Here is a 21,979-nt window from a genome sequence, read left to right as displayed (position 1 = left end):
ATCAACAATATTGTTATAATACTTGCTGACTACTTGATGGAGAACATTTTTTTGGATGTCTCAGTTTTAGAAGGTTTATTAAAGGAAATAAAATTAGCCTAGTAACATTATGGCCATACCTGTACAGTGACCTTAACAAGTCACAATATCACTTCATTATCATTTATGGGTCTAAAAATACAAGAAATGCTATCAAAGTTAACATACATAATTCCAAAATGTATCTGGCTGAGTAATTTTCTTTTTAGATTCTACACAGTAGAAACTCCTCAGAACAATGTTACTTACATTTTTGCCAGTTGAAGATCTGTGATACTGTTAAGTCTCCATACTTGACAAGACACACAAAGCTATGGTTGTTTGTTACATTGAAATCCAGTTCACTACTAATAGTGTACAACTCAGTGTCCGGGTCTTGGGAAACTGTTGTGTTGGCAGCATTCAATTCTTCTTCATTTTCCCACCAGGAGAGGTGAGGCTTTGGAAAACCTCCAGAGGTTGAGCACATTATCCTTTTGATGTCATGGGATGGATTTCCAAGGTCAGTTATACTAGGGACAGGGAAGTCAGCTTAAGAAAGAAAAAGGATATAAGTACATATTATACTGGGGTGGGGATTGGACAAGGGCTTTTTAAAAGAATAAATTATCTAGCTTTAATAAGAATAATAAAATTAGATATAATTTGCAACTTCCCAAAATCATTAATAGTTATGGGTAAGCCAAAGATTACTTTGGTTTGAATTGGGTATGTCAATTCTTCATTACTTTTTTTTTCAAAGATTTTTATTTATTTAAGAAATCTCTACACCCAATGTGGGGCTTGAATTCATGACCCCAAGAGCCACATGCTCTTACAACTGAGCCAGCCAGGTGCCCCAATTCTTCATCACTTTTGATGCAGGTAGAAGGGCACTTAGAGAAAGAGGTAGATCTCTGTGAATATATAGTGGCATAGTATTTGGGATTTGTAAGAGATGAAGAGAAAAACAGACAAATGTATTGAGTTCTTGATGTTGTTAGATCTTGGACCCTACCTCATTTCATCTTTACAACAACCCTACGAAGCAGATGTACATCAAGAAAGATCAAATATCAACAACTTCATTTGATTTAACCTAATATGGTTTCCATTTTATAAATGATCAAATTGAAGTAGAAAGAAATCACAATGAGTAAATGGCAAAACTGGGAAGCTAATTCAAGTTTTTCTGATACTATAACCTCTTTTCTTATCTTCTCTTCCCTTCCCTTGTCTTTCTTTTCTTCTCTCTTCCTAATATTTGACGTATACAAAGTGGTTCTCTTATTTATCTATTTATGAATTAATATGCCAAAAAACACCTGTGAGCCCACCATTCAACTGGAAAGCTAGCACGTTGACTGTATCTGATGTAAATCTACTCATCTGGTCTCACCTTCATTGTCTCCCCTATTTCCCACACTTGAGATAACCACTACTCTAAATTTTTCCTTAGGATTCCCTTCCTTTTTTAAAGGTAGTCTTTAATAAGATAAACCTCTGTCCAAACTGTACAATATTGAGCCTATAATCTCAACCACTCTACTGGTTCCTTTGCTATTCTTGTGTGCATTATGAGGACAGAGGGGTCTTCCTAGCATTCCTCCAAGATACTTGAGGCACTCTTGCATTTGTATATTTGACCCCCAATAAGATATTAAAATATAAACACAATAAAGCATAGTGAAAATGACTACCGAGAACACAGGAAAAACTCCCTAACCCACTTTTGCCCTTATTCTTAGGCTTAAAGAGATTTATACTTCTCAGCCTGTGTGTGGGGAACCAAGCCCCGCATACTTCATCCCATCCAGTTAGATTTCTTTTTACAATTCAGAGTTCCACAGAGAGATTAGTATATAGCATAATGGTCACCAACATTTTTTTAAGAATTTATTTTGAAAGCTTCATAGTGCAAACAAATTGTACCACTTGGATGTCATGTCACAAGACATATGACGCAAAGCCGAGGCCATTCATGAGGATTGGGCTATTGTAGAAAGTTGGGGGTTTTTGAAAGAACAACTGTGAATCATACATACATAATTAATAAAGATTTCCTTTGAAGCACAGGCTGGCCAAGATCTAACAGGTTTGAAGACCAGTTTTGCCTTTTAGCTCTGGGCCAATTACTTAATCAGTTTCAGTTTTAGTTTGCTCATCTGTAAGATAGGGATAATAATACCGGCCTTCCAGAATTGTAAGGATTAAATAACATCATTAATAGAAATCATGAGGCACAGAGCCGGACACAGAGCAGATTAATTAATAGACTGAGTTAGTGGGTCTGAAACTTGCACTCTCTTAGATGAGTGCCCTCATTTAAATCAAGTTGCCCAGCGAAAACTTCCAAAACCACCCAGTAGCACTGTGAATAATAAGAGAAAGGGGAAGTTATGACAAGTGACAAAACTGCCAGGAAAAGGAAAAAATTGCATTTGGTAGGAGGTGAAGTCACCATTTTTGAATCAATCCTGTCTCTAAATTAAGTTTGACATTTTCCTGAGCCATTTTTAGCTGACATTTCCTACTCTTGCAATTTGTCTTATAAGATCAAATCATTACAGTGGTAGCTGACATCAAGAAAGAATATTCCCTTTGTGGGGTGCCTGGCTAGCTCAGTCAGTGGAGCGTGCAACTCTTGATCTCGGGGTTGTGAGTTCAAGGCCCACAAAATAAAATCTTAAGAAAGAATATTCCCTTTGTTTCTTACAACAACGTTATGTATTATATATAGCCTGGAATAGCAAATCCAAGTAACCCATGTCCTAAATTATGAATCACGTTCATTTCTGTGTGCTCTGCTTTTCTGAGAGATACTTAACCACGAGAATATTTTAAAATATTCTGTATATTAGAAACCATCTTTGCAAGGTTTGGCGAGGCTTAGCACAGCCTTAGATGTCTTCTATTCCTTCAGTGAGATGATCCATGTCAAGTAACAGCAGTTAAGGCCTTATGAGACTAAACTAGCAAAGAATTACTCCTTTCTATCTCGTTTTAATGCATTAACCTACATTTTTACCATTCCTAATAGGTAGGGTAAAAATATCTTATTAGGAAAGGAAAAGGTGCACATGTGTTAGAAAGGTAAAAATCTGTTACCCTAGTTAATCTGTTAACTAGTATAGCTAGTTCCCCAAATGCTGGTTAATGGAGGCTTTTATATACTGCTGTGCTGATATTGTATCATTTTGCAATCTTTAGCAAATGTAGAGAAACCAACTTGTTCAGTCCCAAACCTGGTGAAAGTCTCAGGTGAGTGAGGAAACCTCTCAGTCCCAGGCAAAACAGGACAGTTGATCATCCTAAGCAAATAAGTGATTAATTTCTTATTTCTCAAACTGTGGTCCTCAGCAGCCATACAGGCATCACCTGGTAGTTTGTTAGTGCAGAATCCAAGATCCAACCCCACACCTACTGAATCTGTGTTTTAACAAGATCCTCAAGGGAGTCTTAGAGACCTTAACACAAGAGAAGCACTGTTGTAATAGATGCAAATAGAAAAATCAGAATTGGTTGGTTCTGAGTCAAATTAAGCAGGCCAAGTTTCCCTTTTTGTCTTCACTCACCTGACTTTGGTGCCCAGCCCCTCCTGGCCCTTTCAAGGCCCCCAGCACTCTTGTGTTGCCCTTTTAGCTGTCCTCGGTCTCCTGCTGTAGTCTGCTACTAGGGCTTGCCCTTCCTGAAATTCTGCTTCTCCCTCTTGGGGTTTATTCTTTATCTTTCTATCAAAATGTACATAGTCCTGAGTCTACTTCCTTTTGGGCATTGTTAGAGGATTGCCTATATCTAATGCAATTAACTAATATAGGTTAATATGTTTGTGGTGCTATCCCCCCAGGTAACATTTTCATTTTTAACAGAGATCTTATAGGGGGAGAAAATGCCAAACTGTCAGCATTTGGTAACAGTTCCAGCAATAATGGTGGGATTTCTAGGATTCAATATGGGTCAGAATTTTGGACAGGGTGGGCTTTGTAGAACCCCTAAAATCACACCATCACATAATCATTGCTCTCTCCGTGAGTAGGGAATACACAGAGTGAGGTTTAAGGTAATCCCATGTAACTGGCTTACCTCCTAAGCTTTAGGTGTGATTTGGATTCTATAGTGAAAGATTCAACATAGCTTTGTTCTTTGAAGAACAAAGCAGGGAAGAGTACTGAAGAATTCACCAAGGATCCACTTACATTACCTGTTATCAAGGTTAATGATCATCTTTTATTGAATAATAAGTTCGGTTTCCACTAAAGGCCCAAGTGTCCAGGAAGAAAATGAAACGTGGTTAAATTTCAAATATGGGGGAAAGGTCAAGGGCTATCATTTCTCAGCAAGGGCTCAAGGTATATTAGTAACCACTAGTCCTATCACCTGGGATAAACACAAGGCTCCTTCCTACCCAAGAAATGCTTTCCGTCGCAGTAGATATAGAAGTAGGGCTTTGATTTATGAATTATCCTTCTTTCCCATGACATAAATTATGCACCCAATCCTCTGATGTCTAACTTTGTAGGAATAGCCATTAGATGAGAGCTTCAAATATAATAATAAATATAAATAGTAAAATAGCCATAGCAATAGGCATTCAGTTACTATTTCAGAAATATTTCTGCCTGCATTATTCTTATACCTTTCAATATACTTTCACAGAATGTATTACTGGATAAAGTGCAGTTAATAGTACAGCTACATTAAATCAAGTGTATCCCCTTATGTTTCAGAAGGCACTATAGGTCATATTAATGCCAGGATGACTGCCATGAATTTGGATTGTCAAAATGCAAGAAATGCACACTAATAGATACTTCCAGGATGTCTTGAGAATCAGGGCTTATTGTAAAACTACAGACTTATTTAACCCTAAACGAAGATACCTCCCTCTTTGGTAAGATTTTCAACCTAATCAATAGGAATATATCTTTAAGGGCATCAAGAATCTGCCAGTTTATAGTAAATCAGAAAAATCCCACTGACCTCTGACCAATAACATCACCGAAGTCATGTGTTTCACTTTGTAAGACCTTTTTTCAGTCTTTTGAACGATACAGGTGTATTTGCCATTGTCTGACAGGCGCAGAGCCATAATCACGATGGAGAGGTTATTGGTGAAGTCAGCAAAGGTGCGATTCTCATACTTGGACCACACTTTCGTTTGTCCAGATGTGACAGCCAGCACCACTTCATCATCCTTTTGCCAATAGATTCGAACTTTCATCAGTTCTGCAGTGGAAATGTTGTAGTCACAGGACAGTACTGCTACTTCTTTCACTGTCTTGTTCACCTGGATGATGCCTAAGGAGAGGCAAACAGAAAGGATTTTATGTCTATTAAATATGGAGTCCTGCACAAGCAGGAATTCAGAGTTGGCAATAACAGAACTCAGGGTGTTGTATCTAGTGGCTATGCATGATCAGAGAGTTCAGTTTGATTTTGATAATTTTAGTCCCCAGTGCTTTTTTTTATTGTGGTTAAAAAATTGTAAAATACACCATCTTAACCATTTTTTAAGTGTACAGTTCAGTGGTGTTAAGTATATTCCCGTTGTTATGAAACAGATCTCCAGATCTTTTCATCTTACAAATCTGCAACTCTGTATGCATTAAACAGCTCTCCTTTCTTTATCCCCCCAACCCCTTGGTAACCACCACTCAATGTTCTGTTTCTATGAATTTGACTACTTTAGATACTGCATATAACTGGAATCATGGAGCACTTTCTTCTTATGACTGGCTTATTTCATTTACCATAGTGTCCTCAAGGTTCATTCATGGTTTAGAGTGTGCCAGAATCTTTTTCCTTCCTTTTTAAGGAATAATAAGCAAATGATTATATATATATGTATGTGTATATATATATATATATATATATATATATATATATATATATCACATTTTCTTTTCTATTCATATGTCTATAGACAGTGGGGGAGAAGGTCCACTAGTCCCAGAAGAAGGACTTTAAGAGACCTAGCATATGAATGCCAACTATGGGTAGACAATGTACTCAGCCCTGATGGGGGATATGGAAGTCACTAGAATGTGAGATCTTGAAGGGATGTCCATGTTCATTCATTTTAGTGTTCTTCTGGAAGGTTCTTAGGAAGCTGCCCCAGCTTTACAATTTCTGGTGCAGACCTTTCAGGCCACTTTCCTAGTTAACTGGTTTCCCCAATTTTTTAGGCCCAAGTTCCAGAACAGCAGGCCAACACCACCCACACCCCAGCCAAACCCGAATGTTGAGCTCTGCCTTGAGAAACAGAGTCCTTTTCTTCCCAGGCCTGGATTGACCTCATAACTTCAGGCTGAATTCTCCCCTCATCCCCACCAGACAAGGTATAGTTTACACCTCTAGACTATTTCTATCCTCTTCTGTGACCCTAAATTATCTATATCTCATCTTTATCTCTTTCAACTATCTGTAATCCATGTAACATTTGGTCCCCATTTAAAATATTCTGCCAATTTTCCTATCAGTTGTATTTCAGAAAACCAACATTTCAGCATCCAAACTCCATCTTTTTGTTAGCTCCTAAGCCTTTGTCGGTAGCACCAAACTCCCCACTGTCAGACTCTGTCTTCTGATTTTTTTGGTCATTCTTCCTATGCTGGGCTTGATCTACAAGCAGAGTCCCTCAAGCCCAAGATCTTTCACAAGTAGCCACTGCCTCCCCCACCGGACACTATCGTGTCATCATGCCCCACATCCCCCAGAGCCACACAGTATCCCCTGGCTGGGGTTGGGGGGCATCCCCTATCTAGAGATCAAGTCTCCAGTTCCTCTCTCTCCTTATGGTGGGATCATGGAGCACTAGCCCCTTTCTATCTCAACAGCCATTCTTTAGGCCTTCACTTAAGAAGTGAGTTTTGTGCTGGCAGTATCTTTACAACAATATAAAGTAACTCAGAATGATCTAAGGCACCCCTTTCAGCACTTGTGCCAAACATTGCCAACCCCAGCTTTAAGCAACGTATCTGAAAAAAGGGTAGCCATGGAAAGATATACTCAAGGGGAGCATATAATAGCTAAATAACCCTAACTCTCTTTAAAAAGATACAGCAGAAGCAAGCTGATAGGTATAAGGAGCATGAACTATGGATTCCTATTGACTTGGATTCTAGTCCTGGCTCAGCCATTTGCTAATTAATCTGATTCCTCAGGGTATGATATTTACTTCCCAGGATCATTGTAAAATTAAATTCAGTTAAATGATATAAATGGAAAAGTCCTGAGTATATACAAGTCTTCTGTAAGACTTTCCTTTCTTCTCTTTCCCAACTCTTGCTCCCAACTTCTACCCTCTGGTCCTTTCATTGCCCTCAGGGGTTATGTCAGATACACAGGACCCTGGTCTTGCTATGGGCCAAGCAGATACCACTTCAGAAATCAGCTCATTTATATGGGATTCTAAATAGGATATTTCCCTATGATCTGTTGGTTCCTACCCAAAAAGAATCCAGAATTTCTAACTGATTTTGACATTAGCAAAAGAGGAATCTTAACTGAAAATGAGCTACTTTCAATGATGACTCTTAAGGAGTTTTTGTCCAGCCATCTGAGGAGAAGTGTGGGTGTTCCTCTAAAGGTCAGTAAAAATCAATGGGATCCTTAATGTTCTTATATGAAATTGGCTCACCACACACTCATGGTGAAGAAGAACCAGACTGAAAAGAGGAACTAAAAAAATCTTCTGAGCAGTTTGGAAATTCCACCAGGACCCGGCTTCCATACTCAGGCTTGCTGCATTCACAGATAACTGAAAGCTCTCTGAAGGGTTTGGTCTGCTTCAGTGGCTCTGAAGGGGGGAGTCAGGTCCCTGAAATCTGAGTATTACTGCCTAAACACAGCTGAATTTTGACCTTGCTTCACCATTTTACAGATGGGGAAGCAAAGTGGGTGTGAGAATTCCGCCCACATAACACGCCTCTGCTGTCCTGGGCACATGACAGGTACCAGTGCCCTCGCCAGGCATTCACACAGCCCAGTTCCTTGCTTCCCTCAGATTTCTGCTCTGGGATCCCCTTTGTCTGGTACTCTCCCTAACCAGCACCCCCCTCCCCGACCTCATCCATTCTGCTGCTCATTAGTCCCTTGTCCTGATTTATATCTCTTCAAGCTCATCTCTAGCACTAGTTACTTTTGAGGCTATGAGAGTGGGGGCTTTATCTGTTTAGTTCATTGCTCTACCTGCAGAATCTAGAATAAGGACTGGCCAATAGTAGGTGCTCAATAAATATTTGCTGGATGCATGGTTAGGCATTAGGAGATGAGATCTGGCTCCATCTGCTACACATTAGAATCATAACCTTGATTGAGTTGGTTCCTTGGGAATTTCTGCAAAATGGGCATGATACATTCTCCTCTAAGATTTCATGGAATTATCATGGGGACTGTATGAGACCCAGATGTAAAAGTGCTTTGCTAACTATAAAACACCATACAGATTTTTAAATGGGGCCATTCCTCTCATTCACAGCACATGATTTGTTGAATGGCACCCAGGACAGGGCGGAATCAATGTGGTAATTGGCTGACGACTGGACTGAGCCAAGCGCCCAGAGCTGGGCAGAGCAGCTCATATCCCCATGTGCTGTGACGTGTGTTATCTCACTGGGGATTAAGTGTGCTTTTGAAATAACGGTGTTCTCTGACTCTATGGGAAACACATGTTAAATTCATAGAATAGCAAATACAGGAAAGCATAAAAGATATCTATAATCAATCCCATCATCTAGAGATCTACTGTTATTGGGCTGTGTATATCCCTCCAATGGGAGGGACCCTTTTGGACACTTCTAAGTGCTCTGCATGAGATGAACCAGCACCCATGGGGTTCGTGTGAGGCTTGGGCTTGGTGCTGGGAGAACAAGGAGAATAAGTATCTGCTCTCCAGCAGCTGATAGATTTGAGACCCGTCACCTGATTTTTGCAGCACTTCTGACTTTCTCTCCTCTTGAGACCGAGCCTATACACATTGTATAAATCTGATCCTTTATGTCCCCAAATGGTATTTAAGTCTCTAAAAAGCTCAGGGACACAGCAAGAACCGTGTCTCATAGGACCCTCTGGCTAGCAGCCTTCAGATAGTACAGGACAACAGGAAGAGTCTCTGTGACACTCTGGGGGCATTTTTTTCCCTCTGGATCAGTCTCCCTCATGCCATAGACATGCAGGCAACACCTTTCCTGTGTCCCTGGCCCACAACCACCAAAGGCCTCTCCCCTTCCCTTAGACTTGTGCTTCCCTGAAAATGCCCCACTTCTGAGAGAAAGCTGCCCATGTCGGCCCCCCTGAGAGCGACCTGTTAGACCCTATGCTTTATAACTACCAGTTTCTGGAGTACATGAGTCCAGTGTCTTTACCTCCACAGACCAAACCAGAAGTGGAGAGGAGTTCAGGCATCCCCTCCCTTTTCAGGACAAAGTGGTCACCTGTCCTGGGTAGCAGTGGGTGGGGATAGGTGGAGTGCAGCTTCCTGGCCCAGACCAGGAGAGGAGGGTGTGTGGTAAATCCCTTTCCCTGAAGCAAAGGCCTCCATGATCTTACCCAGCCTTGCCTCCCACAGGCCATATGCAGCTCCCAGCTGCACCCAGTCTGCCAAACCCTCCCTGAGACTACACCACACATACACTCTCCAGTCTCCACTTCTCCCTCTGACTCCAGTCACTTCGTCAAAGCTCTCTAAGATAGCCTCCTGACAGGTTTTACACAATCCCTCTGGCAGCCCCACAAGCCATTCCTTATGCTTTAGCAACACTTCTTTTTTCAAACATCATTTCAGAGCTTTGCTACTCAAACCGAAGGTCTGTGGCCCAACAGCATTGGCATCACCTGAGGGCTTGTTAGAGATGCAGAATCTTAGGCCCCTCCCTGCCCCACCCTAGCAGAAATGTATTTTTCAAAAAATTATGCCGACTTTATTTCAGAGCATTTTAGGTTCACAGCAAAATGAATGGAAAGTAAAGAGAGCTCCCATATACTCCATCCCCTTGGTGCACACAGCTGCCCCTTCCCTAGACATCTTCTGCCAGAGGGTACATTTGGGACAATCAATGAACCTTCATTAACACATCATTACCACTCAACGTCTGCAGTTTACTTTAGGGATCATTCTTGACACTATACATTTAATGGGTTTTCACCAATGTAAAATGACACGTATCCACCATTATAGTATCATAGTGAGTCTCCTCTCCTCACTGCCCTGTGCTGGAAACTGCTTTCAACATACCAGGTGATTGGTATGTATACCTGACGTGTGAGCAGCATTGGTATAGACCATGTCAGTCCTTAAAACCCTTCCGTGGCTTCCCAGTGCCCTCCAGACAACATTCAAATTCCTGACCATGGCCTTTAAGCACTGTGGAGTCTGGTCCCTGCCTCTACTTACCCCACCATGTCCACTGTCTTCACTTCCCCTCTCCTCTGTTTCTTTCGCATGTGGCTCTTCCGCCTTCACCCAACTCACTCTAACCACCCTCTTCTCTGGCAGAGAAAGACACTGTACATCCTTCGTACATTCATTTGAGTGTTTCTTTGATTAATTTTCATTTTATTCCTAATGACCGTAAATTCCATGAAGGCAAAAGCCATGTCAGTCTTGCTCACAACTTGAACCCAGGACCAAGAAAAGTATCCTCCACATAGGAAATGCTCAATATTTGTTGAATTAATATGAGTAAACAAAAGAAAGAACCCTTGTGCCAGACTCATCCTTACCTTTGTGCCTCCGTCTGTGCTGTTGCCCCACCCAGAATTCTCCTACCATCACCCATCCTCCACCATAAAGCCTGCCAGCTGCCTTAGCCCATCCTGGCCCCACTCTGTCCAGGTCTTGGCCCCTCACAGTCAGGACCAGACACTGCACTGCTCTTCACTTGCTTGTAGGTTAGTTTTGCCTTCTTCAACTAACACACTCAAATCTCCTAGAGGGCCGGAATCCCAGGTTCAGTTTTTGAGTACATAGTAGGTGTTCAAACATAAGATGCTCATGGATTTGTTTGTTGACTCGGTACAGCAATAATAAAATCTGAATGTAGCTGTAGGACAAAGTGCTTTCCTAAATATTTTTCTTTAGCTCAAAGATCATCTCCTTCTGCTTGCCCCTGACTAATTTCCCTGGTATAATTGCTAAAACCCTAGTTTTAATTTTATATTTTCTTTCTCTTTTTCATCGGTACTTCCTCCCACACATACACACACATACACACATATTTCTAGGAAGCCTGTATAAATTTCTTTGTAAATATTTTTAAACTCTTTGGACTCTCTCAGGAGATTCATTAGCTCCCCCAGCTTCCCAGAAGAAAATTAGAACTGTTGCAAATGTCATATAAGTGTAAAATATATACAATTTCTGATGCATAAATTATAAAACTTAAGTCATGGTTATCTTGGTTCAGCAGCCGTGTAAAATAGCAGGTTTTCCAGCCCAGGACAGAAAATGTACTACTAGCACCACTGTAGGCCAGTAATCCAGCACCCAAACTCCTCTCCCATCCCTCTTCCTCCGTCCCTCACACTTAGACATTCCGGTTGATGCCTGCAGTGCAGACATACTTCAAGTGAGCAGCTTGAAGACAAGGAGCTCTGAAGCCAAGCTGTGCTGAAGCCAAAGCCTTCTCTTTACTTGGGAGAAACCAGGTGGCATGCTGATCAGCAGAAAGAAGATCTTTTGTTTTGACTTTAAAAATAAAGTCAGAACCATTCTTCAGTAGGATGAGCCCCACTCTTCTTAACAGCCCCCAGCCCTTGAAGCCCAGCCTGGAGGGTGGCAGAGAGGGACAACACAGAAAACCCCACCTCCTAAACCCTGAAGCAGCAAACTGAGTCAAGTTCCTGAAAGTTCCTTACCTGAACAGAAGTAAAAAAGACTAGCTAGCACCAAGAGCTGAGAGACCTTGAGATATGGGTGTTTGAGTGGTGGTGTTCTCCACTTCGCTGTGTTATCCATGGCTTCTGCTGCTTAGGGTAGAGAACGAAAACAATTTCAAACCAAGTGAAACCTGGGTACCTCCCAGGAAGTGCCACACAGGAGCAGAAGACAATTCAATTGCCTCACACAGAGGGTTCTCCTATGATGTTTGCAAAAACACCATGGATGGTATACCTGGGTCTCCAAACTCCTGAATATAAAAGATTGTGGATTTATTTTCACAACTTGAAAAGGGAAAAAATTAAAATCACCCAGGAAAGAAGGTTGGCCTCATGTGGGTCATAAAGCTCCCTGGTTGTCTGCCTGAAATGAGTCAGAAGCCTTAATCTGAGCATTCTCTAAATCACACTATCTCAAGGGCAAAGCAAAGGTTGGGGGAACTCCGAGGAGGTGATCCTGTTTTGTATATGTTCCCAAAACTAACCGCAGGTCTCCCATGGAATTGTTCTGCTTAATGGGGACAATAAGACTTTGGTAAGAGGACAGAGGATTTTAAGAGTCCTCAATAGCACTTAGCCAAAATTCAGAACCTCTTCAAAACATACCAAGAAACACATAGCACCAGTGAGATCCTATTTCATCCAAGGCAGGACTGAAATTATAAAACTACTTCCTTCTCAACACATTAATGTAAAAGAAGTACCTCCATTCTTAAAGACCCCATGCAAAGAATACGTCTTAAACTGGCAGAGGATCTGAATCAACAGAAATCTGTTTGTAAAACGGGAAAAGATGTATTACAAAAAAATACTTATTTATATTATGTATACCGCATGAGGAAGCTGATTTTTTTTTCAGTAAATTTACAAAATTTAGAACTGAAAATGAATGTCGTGCTCCACTGTGGTCTTCTGAGGTTGCCACCACAGACATAGTCCAATGCTACTCAGAAGCCATTCAGGACCCCTCTTTGGGAACCACCCCAGAGCTCATTTTCCAGCCATACTTGACTATTTTATTAGCCACACTCCATTTTAATCAGGATTAGTTTGCATTTGCTTCTTCACCAGAATTTTTTGAGCCATAACTCTGTTGATGATTCACCAACCAAGCTGGGAAGCCCCGGCCCCCCGTAAGAATGAGACCCCAGGCAGGATCTTTTGGAAGTATGCATCTTGAAGATAGAAGTGATAGTATGTTTATTTAAAAAGCAGTCGGGTTGTTGGTAACTATCCCTATCAAGCTATCCCATATGAAGATAACAGTAAATGTACTTACCTGTTGAAGGATAACTCCTCTTTTTTTTTTCTTGTGTTAAAACAGAACAAAACAAAACAAAACAAAAAAAGTCAAAGGATGAGGCCCCAGTTCTGAGATGTTCCTTTCTTGCTGTCTCCAAAATAATGGCAAGTTGCTCAGCTTTTCTTTGGGTGATATACCAGAGGCAATCCCCTTTCCAACTTCCTTTTACTCGCTGGAAGATCTAGCTGATGTTCATTACCAGCAGTATTTAAGTCAAAGCAGGGGATGTGTAGATGTTATGTATAACTTGAGGAAGCTGGTTCTGCTGTCCCTTTTTGTCAGCCACCTCAGAGAGTGTGGCTAGGACAAAGCACACAGCCCCTCCCTCACCATCTCTCACCATCTCTCATAAAAAGTCTCAAGAGCAGAGCAGCCTGTGGGAGAGTGGGAGGGAAAGGCCCATTGGCTTTGGGTTAGATTGTGAAATCTGTGAACCAGCTGTTTCTTTTTTTTTTTTTTCCAAAGATTTTATTTATTTATTTATTCATGAGAGACACGGAGAGAGAGGCAGAGACACAGGAAGAGGGAGGAGAAGCAGGCTCCAGGCAGAGAGCCCAATGCAGGACTTGAGGATCACACCCCGAGCCAAAGGCAAGTCACTCAACCACTGAGCCACCCAGGCATCCCGAACCAGCTGTTTCTAAGTTGGTCTCAAGTTTTGTTTTAGCACCCAGTAACCACCTTGCTACTCAACAGTCATGTCACTGCAGGAGTGGGCGGTCTACCTTGTATGTACTGGCCACTTTTTGGAGAGTGCTGGGCTCACTAGACGGCCCTTAACTGCACCTCTCTTATCTTCACAGACTGGACTTTCCAGCAGCCATGTTGGACAGGAGCGCCATAGATGAAGTTGAGGGCACCTCAGGTGAGCACAATGACAGAACCGAGGGATAGGGTGAGGAAGATTCTAGGTACTCCCCTAAACCCCACCCCCCACCCCTGGACTCTTATTTTCAATCAGCCTGCTACCCCTGTGTAGAATTTTGGAGCATTCTGTGGGTAAACAGCTGACTCATGCTGGCCCAGTGAACCTGTTTTGCACAAATAGAACCTGATAGCACCTTGCCTGGGCCTGTACCTTTTACGGTCTGCTCCTGGCCCCAGGGCTCCTCTTTTGCTTTGGCCTGAGATACCTTTGCAAGTTCTCTACTTAAACGTGTGCAGCCTGGGAATATGGTGGTAGTCAGTGCCCATGGAGTACTCCTGACCAGACGGGATTAGAAGCTGACAGCTTCCAGGTGGAGAGTTCTGAGAAACATTTCATGAGGGTCTCCAGAAGGTCCCAGTGGGATTGAGTACCAGCTGTCTGTGGCAGAGGCCAGTGTGGTAAACCACCCTTGTCCTGGAGTTTCTTTCTTCCCTAAGTCCTCCTGTGTTCTACACCACTGGACTACATCCCCAATAAACTAGACTTATGTTTCCAGCTTTGCTTTCTGAATACTCTAGGTTAAGGCAAGATGGATGCTCTCGTGGTTTTCCATCTAAATTTGTAAAAGTAGGCCCTCATATCCCTCCCATCTTGTCCATCTTTCTGTAGAGGTAGAAACGTGGCACTGGAAACAGATGTGTTGTAATGTGGGGTGGCAGGGGTGGCAGCAGCTTTTCCTGAACAAACGTGGCCTCTTCTACTTCCTGTCTATTGGCAAACACACCGTCTCTTCCAAGGCAGCCAGAAAGATCAAAGAGAGTAGGAAACAGGGAAGGCAGAGGCACCTTGCTTCAACCCAGTGACAGGTTTGTGGCAGGATTCAGTGGGTGGCTGCTCTGTCAGTCTTAGGTTTGGAATATTCAAGCTCTATAAAGTGTGCCAGGCAAGACTTTATATGACAGGGGCCCATTACATTTTCATCTTCTCTGCGAGGGAAAAAAGCTTGGTGAGCATTTTCATGCATCTGTGTCTTGGTCTGTGCATCTCAGCTGCATTATTTTGAGTAATGAGGAGGAAGGATGTAACAACTTCTACCTTACAGTTGCAGTGATCTTCAGCCTCTCTGTGGAGGGGCTGATGCTCTCCTCTGGCTCCTTTCACTGCTTCATTCAAATTTGCTTATAACCTGCACCCAGCATGGGGTGGCTAGATCTAGGCTTTAAGACACCATGGTGTTCCCAAGCAGTGCCACAGTATGCTAAAGCTGGTGGAAACGTCATCAGTGTTAAGAGTGGTCACCTCTTCCTCTTTGAATATTGTCACACTCTTTCTGATTCTCTGAAACAGAAATCACTGGAATTCTTAAAGTGAAAAGAGAAGTGGAAATTCAGAGTTAACCCCTGTCCAAACTATCCCACTGCCCCTCTTCTGCCTACATTTGGTGCTATATTCTCTCTGCCTGAAAACAACGGACTGTTCCTTAACTTCCTAGATACCTTTCCCTGTCTCTCTGTCCATCCAAACATCTTCCTTCCTGAAAGGACCAGACCAAATGCCAGTTCCTCAAGAAGCTCTCGTTAATTCTTCTAGTCCCTATCTGCTCTTTCTGTTCTCATATATGCACCACTCCTTTGGCAGCTCAAGACAATTCCCCTAAAATTTATTGAGTTTGTACTGTAAGCCTGGAACTGTGCCAAGGACCGGGCATACAAAGATGAGTAGAATGGGAAAAATAAGAACAAGGTGGAGGGACCGTAAGCAAAAGAAGCAAGCAATAGCAGAAAAAAGGAGCAGAGCAATCAGCTGAATTGGAGTCTGCAGAATGGGAAGATGCCCCCCATCCCACACCTCCCCCAGAGCAGTAGCTCATGGCTATAAGTCACTAGTTCCTAACCTTAGATTGGGAGATCCAGCCACCAGATTTTTTTTTTAAAGATTTTATTTATTTATTCATGAGGCACACACACACACAGAGAGAGAGAGAGACAGGCAGAGACACAGGCAGAGACACAGGCAGAGGGAGAAGCAGGCTCCATGTAGGAGCCTGACGTGGGACTCGATCCCGAGTCTCCAGGATCAGGCTCTGGGCCGAAGGTGGCACTAAATCGCTGAGCCACCCGGGCTGCCCCCACCAGTAGATTTTAAGCCCTTCTTTGGCACGCTCCCTACCAGATGACCTCGGCCTCTCTGCTCAGCTGCCCAGCTGAATCCCCACTCCCCTCCCAGGGTTTGCGATGGGGCTCTGATGCTCCACTTCCACCGGCTGGCTTTCAGTGGGTAAAACTACAGCCTCCAGAAAACAGAAAGCACCTATTCCTGCGGTGAAGCTTGGGGTGGGGAATCTAAAAAGAGTGAAACCACTGACTTCACAATGGCAGCTGGTTTTGGCATAGTGGTGTCAGGCCCCTAGAGAGTCCCTCAACCTCCCCCGCCGTAGACCCGATAAATCAGTATGAAGCTGGAGGGAGTTATTCTGAGAGCACTGTTAAAGCTCTTCACTCCATCAAATGCTGCCTTCGTGGTGGGTACTTGCTCTCTGCAGAGGCTTCAAATAGTCAAATTCCTTCTCGCGTTCAAATAGCAGCTGAATGTGCAAGGTGTGCTTTAACAGGTGCCATTTCTGGGAAGCCCTGCTGAGAGATAAATTTCCCTTTCCATTCAAGCTATGCAATTTCTCTTTAATTTTATGAATAGAATTCAACTACTACTCTCTGTCCGCCTTTTTGAAGCCTGGTGACCATGACCTTTTGCTTTGACCTTTTGGTTTTCCCCGTCAGTTTATATTACATTGTCCATAAGAAACAAATGACAACTATTACTTCACTTTTCAGAAAAATATTCCACGAAGAAGAAAGAGGAGAAAGGGGAGGAAGGAAGGAGAGGGGGAGGAGGAGAAGGGAGGAGGAAGGTGAAGGAGGGTGTTTACTCCATTTTAGGGGTCGATAAATAGCTTAGTGTGTTTAAGCAACAAATAACACGCTCCCGTTAAATCTTTAATTCACATAACCTTTAATTTACTGAAGTTTGCTTTCGTGGCACTACACTGTCCCATTTTGAAAACACTAAGATCAGGGACACCTGGGTGGCTCCATGGTTGAGCTCCTGCCTTTGGCTCAGGGTGTGATCCCGGGGTCCTGGGATCGAGTCCTGCATCGGGCTCCTCACAGGGAGCCTGCTTCTCCCTCTGCCTTTGTCTCTGCCTCTCTCTCTCTGAATCTCTCATAAATAAATTAATTAATTAAATCTTTAAAAAAAATGAAAGCACCAAGATCATTTCTGGGTTCTCCTCCTGCCTGGTGCTTGACTTCTTACTGTGTTTCTCAGGGGACAAAGAAAGTGAAATAGAAAACTGAAAAGAGTGACTTTTGTAAATTTGTTTATGGCTCTGGTGGACAGTGTGGGTGAGGGAGTGGCAGCCAACTGTAGTGACCCTTAATTCCCCCAAATCCTAGAACAAGGACTGGCCAGGATTCCAGGGCAAGTCCTACCCTCAGACACAGAAGCCTCAACTTTCCCCAACAGTGTTTGTCTCTTCTTTTCTTAAAGGGTCAAGCAATAAAACACTGTAAGCTCCTTTGACAGGTGCCCTTTCTAGTTTTGTCAGAAAAAAATTCTTTCCTAAACACAACCAAACTCTCTCCTGCTTTGCCTTAAGATTATGTTCTCTCCTTCAGTCATCCACAGAAGGGGTGGGGGGCATTTATGTCCATTACAAGCTCAAAACAAATTAATAGAAACACTGCAAGAGGATAGAGAATCATTTCGAACCTCCTCAAAACCACTCCTCAAAACAACTCTGGTCTGCGTGAAAAAAACCCCTCAGCTCTGCATTGCTCTTTTCTCTGAGTTACCAGTTTGGCAGCCTTTTTATTATTGCTTGTTACTTTTCTCTGCATCCATTTTTCTACCTGTAGTTTGAATCTGAATGTAATAATATATCAGTAAGGATCTGGGTTCATTTAGAAAGAATCCACATTGGGACACCTGGGTGGCTCAGTGGTGTCTGCCTTTGGCTCAGGGCGTGATCCTGGGGATCCTGGGACTGAGTCCCACATTGGGCTGCCTGCAGGGAGCCTGCTTCTCCCTCTGCCTGTGTCTCTGTGTCTTTCATGGAGAAATAAATTTTTTTTTAAAAAAAGAAAGAATCCACATAAATAATTCCTGGCCATGGTATGTCATATTTTCACTCATTATTTCCACGATTTCCACTCAATATTTCCACATATTTCCATGAATATTTTGTTGCCATTTTCACCTTCCTACTGATGTATATTTAGCTAGTTGCTTTGGGCTGAGAAAATGCCAACTTAAAGTTGCATTTTTGGTTTTACTTTTTTTTTTCTTCTCCCATGTGTTTTTTTAGGTTATTTCTGGGCTTCTGGCAATTTTAGTTAATCTTTTTAATTATTCATCAAAAATCAGCCCAGGTGTAATTTTCTCTGGATGCCTTCTATTAACACTCTAAGCTGTTAATGTCTCTTTCATATCTGCCGATCTTAGATCTTGAACATTTTGTCACAGTCCAAGTGGCCTAATGTCATTATACCCTACCAAGTCTCCTGTGTTGCATGATTTTGGCCTTACCTCTGTAACTGCAAGGAGCACCTAGCAGAGTGCCATGCTATATTAGTAAGGATTCTCCAAAGAACCAGAACCAAAAAGTATACATATAGAGGGAAAGAGGTTTATTTTAAGGAACCAACTCACCTGATTGTGGAGGTTGGCAAGTCCAAATCTGTGAAGTAGGCTAGCAGGCTGGATGGAGATCCACGAAAGAGCAGATGCTGTAGCTCAACTCTGTCGTTGCAAAATGAATAAACCTTTTAGAATTTTTGTTTTAAAGACTTTACTTATTTATTCAAGAGAGACACAGAGAGAGAGAGGCAGAGACACAGGCAGAGGGAGAAGCAGGCTCCCTGTGGGGAGCCCAATGTGGGACTCGATTCTGGATCCTGGGATTATGACCTGAGCCAAAGGCAGATGCTCAACCACTGAGCCACCGAGGCTTTCTTTTTTAGAATTTCTAAAAAAGAAAAGGAAGAGAGTTTTATTTGAACCTGAGTTAGGACAGCTGCCTGGGATACACAATCTTCACAAAGACAGGGCTCCTGTAAGGGAACATTGAATAGGGTTATGTACTTTTTTACATAAAAAGTTACAAATTCTGGGAAGCCTGGGTGGCTCAGCGGTTGAGTGTCTGCCTTCAGCCCAGGGTGTGATCCTGGGGTCTGGGGATCGAGTCCCACGTCGGGCTCCCTGCATGGAGCCTGCTTCTCCCTCTGCCTATGTCTCTGCCTCTCTCTCTGTCTCTCATGAATAAAAGTAAATCAAATCTTTAAAACAAAAAGTTACAAATTCTTAGACACAGCACTTCAGAATGTTGCAGACCTTAAGTTTCTAATATATGCAGGATCGTATGACTAATCTTCTGGGAAGGAGGGGAATTTCTTACTTTTTCTTGTCTTTTGTGTTCAGAACGTACCTTTTTGGTGATTTTCTTTCATCAAGCAGATGTACAATGTGTGCTCTGGGCAGAAATAGAGCACGTGCTTTGAGGTCCTGCCGAATCAATTTGACTTGGTAAATATTAAAGTATAGCTTCCCTAGGAGCCCGGGAGCAGGGCCCACAAACATTAAAAGTTGAAAACTTGGGGCTCCTGGGTGGCTCAGTGAGGCGCCTGCCCTCTACTCAGGGTCCTGGGATCCAGCCCCGCATCGGGCTCCCTGCTGCTTCTCCCTCTCCCTCTGCAGCTTCCCCTGCTTATGCACACACACACACTCTCTCTCTCTCAAATAAATAAATAAAATCTTAAAAATAAAAATTTTTTAAAAGTTGAAGAACTTCCTTTATCAAGTCTCAAGACAGTCTGCTGGCATTATTCCTCTGTCCATGGTGGAGGTCGGTCTTTTTTTCTCTTAAGGCTTCCACTGATTTGGTCAGGATTGCTGGCATCATGGACTATCATTGGCTTTCCTCAATATCTACTGATTTCAGTGTTCATCCCATCTAAAACTACCTTCACAGAAACATCTAGAAAAATGTTTGACCAAATATCTGGGTATCATTGCTTACCCCAAGGTAATATGCTCGCCGAGTTTTCTGAATTGAGTTGATGTTACAGGATCTGTGAACAGTGGCTTTGGGCTTCCAATTTCTCCTGTACTAGCTTTTTTCTGTTTTCTTCTAAAAAGCCTCTACTTCATTTTCTTCTCCACTGTGTCATTTTAGCAAGAGTATATTGAAGTCCTGTTCTGTGGTATGATTTCCTTTGAATCTTTTTGTTATTTTGTGTCTGTTAGAGAGTTCAAGGGGCCCTGCCTATTAACCATTTCCTGTTACCAAGTTCACAAAGCTTTTTTTCTCTCTCTGGCTCTCAAGCTCTCATGCTTTAACTAGGTGTGGTATTACTTGGGACCATGAAGTGGCAAAGATTTGTTTAATTTCCTGTTTTTCAGTTATTTGTGCTTCTGTTTTCCTTGGAATGAACCAGCTTCGACTACCTTGGCTGGAGAACAACAAAACAGCAAGGCTTCATTTTCTTTATATCAATATGAAAGGGAGTTTATTCCAGAGGCACTATCTTATCTTAGCATTTGGAATCAATGATATTAAAAATACTATCACTAATGACAGAAATGCTCACAATGGAAAACTTAGTGGTTAAAAATAATATAAAGTTGTATATACAAAATGATCCAATTTTTTTTCAAGAAACGTGCATAAGATAAAGACTACATATAGTGGGAGTGAGAAAATGTGAGTGGTTCTGTTTTTTTCTATATTTTCTAAAATTTCTTTATACACATAACATATAAAAATTCTAATTGTGAAATATTAAAAGTTTCTCCTTAGTCCTGGCAAACTCTCCCATTACTCTCTTCAGAGGTAATCATAATCATTATTAACAACTTGATGTGTATCCTTTCAGCATTTTCTCTCACACACACACAGAGTTTTTTTTTTAAATAAGATCATATATATTCCTCATTTTAAAATTTGATTTTCTGGGGGACACCTGGGTGGCTCAGGGGTTGAGAGTCTGCCTTCTACTCAGGGCGTGATCTCTGAGTTCTGGGATCAAGTCCCGCATAGGGCTCCCTGCATGGAGCCTGCCTCTCCCTCTGCCTGTGTCTCTGCCTCTCTCTCTGTGTCTCTCATGAATAAATAAATAAAATCTTTTAAAAATAAATAAATAAAATTCGATTTTCTTTTTTTACCTACAAATGTCTCTAAGCTCTTTCCATGTAAGCTTATTTACCCAAAGTCTTATTTAAATGTCTACCTCATGGTTTTGAACAGTTCCATAATTGTGCCATGATTTAGGAGAAGGAAATGCATACTCCCTACATGGGACATATTGAAGTTAGTTTCAACTTTCTTCTATTAGAAACAATTCTGCAAAGAACATTCAGGAACATTTATCTTCATGAACATGTGTGGCTATTTCTTTAGGAGAGTTTTCCCAACATTTCTGCTGGAAGTATATATTACTTTTACCATTAAAAAAATGTAAACAAGGACGCCTGGGTGGCTCAGTCAGTTAAGCATCTGCCTTCAGCTCAGGTCATGATTTTGGAGTCCTGGGATGAGCCCCACATAGGGTTCCCTGCTCAGCGGGGAATCTGCCTCTCCCTATCAATCTACCCCTGCCCCAGCTCATGCTTTCTCTTGCTCTCTCTCAAATAAATATTTTTTAATGTAAACATTTCATTAAAAAACATTTTTAAAATATCATGAGTCAGCAGCCCAAAATGAGATCACATGCCTGGGTCCATTGCATGAGAGAGGGTTCTGGGTCAGGGTCTAGTGTATACCTGGTACACAGTAGGTGTTTAATGTCTGTAGGATATATAGAGATCACTCCCAGACATTGTTAACAACTCTTTATTAAAAGTGCCATTATTGGAATGCC

General features: G+C 42.1%; 1 protein-coding gene across 5 annotated transcripts in view; it reads right to left on the bottom strand.

Annotated features, from left to right (window-relative positions):
• Positions 1-20,305, bottom strand: part of CD80 (CD80 molecule) — a 30,070-nt gene extending 9,765 nt beyond the window's left edge. For 3 of the 5 annotated variants that reach the window (XM_041761280.1, XM_041761239.1, XM_041761270.1), the window contains exons 1-5: positions 20,140-20,305; positions 18,774-18,863; positions 11,875-11,982; positions 4,999-5,316; positions 289-570 (exon numbers count right to left, since the gene is read on the bottom strand). In XM_041761280.1, the coding sequence (XP_041617214.1) occupies positions 289-570; positions 4,999-5,316; positions 11,875-11,974 (700 nt within the window). In that variant the 5' untranslated portion in view covers positions 11,975-11,982; positions 18,774-18,863; positions 20,140-20,305. Of the gene's footprint in view, positions 1-288; positions 571-4,998; positions 5,317-11,874; positions 11,986-13,174; positions 13,516-18,773; positions 18,864-20,139 lie in introns of those variants that run through there. The other 2 variants (XM_041761250.1, XM_041761261.1) reach the window with 2 other exon arrangements.
• Between the last annotated feature and the right edge of the window lie 1,674 nt (positions 20,306-21,979).

Source organism: Vulpes lagopus, chromosome 1, assembly GCF_018345385.1.
Source record: "Vulpes lagopus strain Blue_001 chromosome 1, ASM1834538v1, whole genome shotgun sequence".
NCBI lineage: Eukaryota > Metazoa > Chordata > Mammalia > Carnivora > Canidae > Vulpes > Vulpes lagopus.
This window is presented reverse-complemented; position numbering and strand designations above follow the sequence as displayed.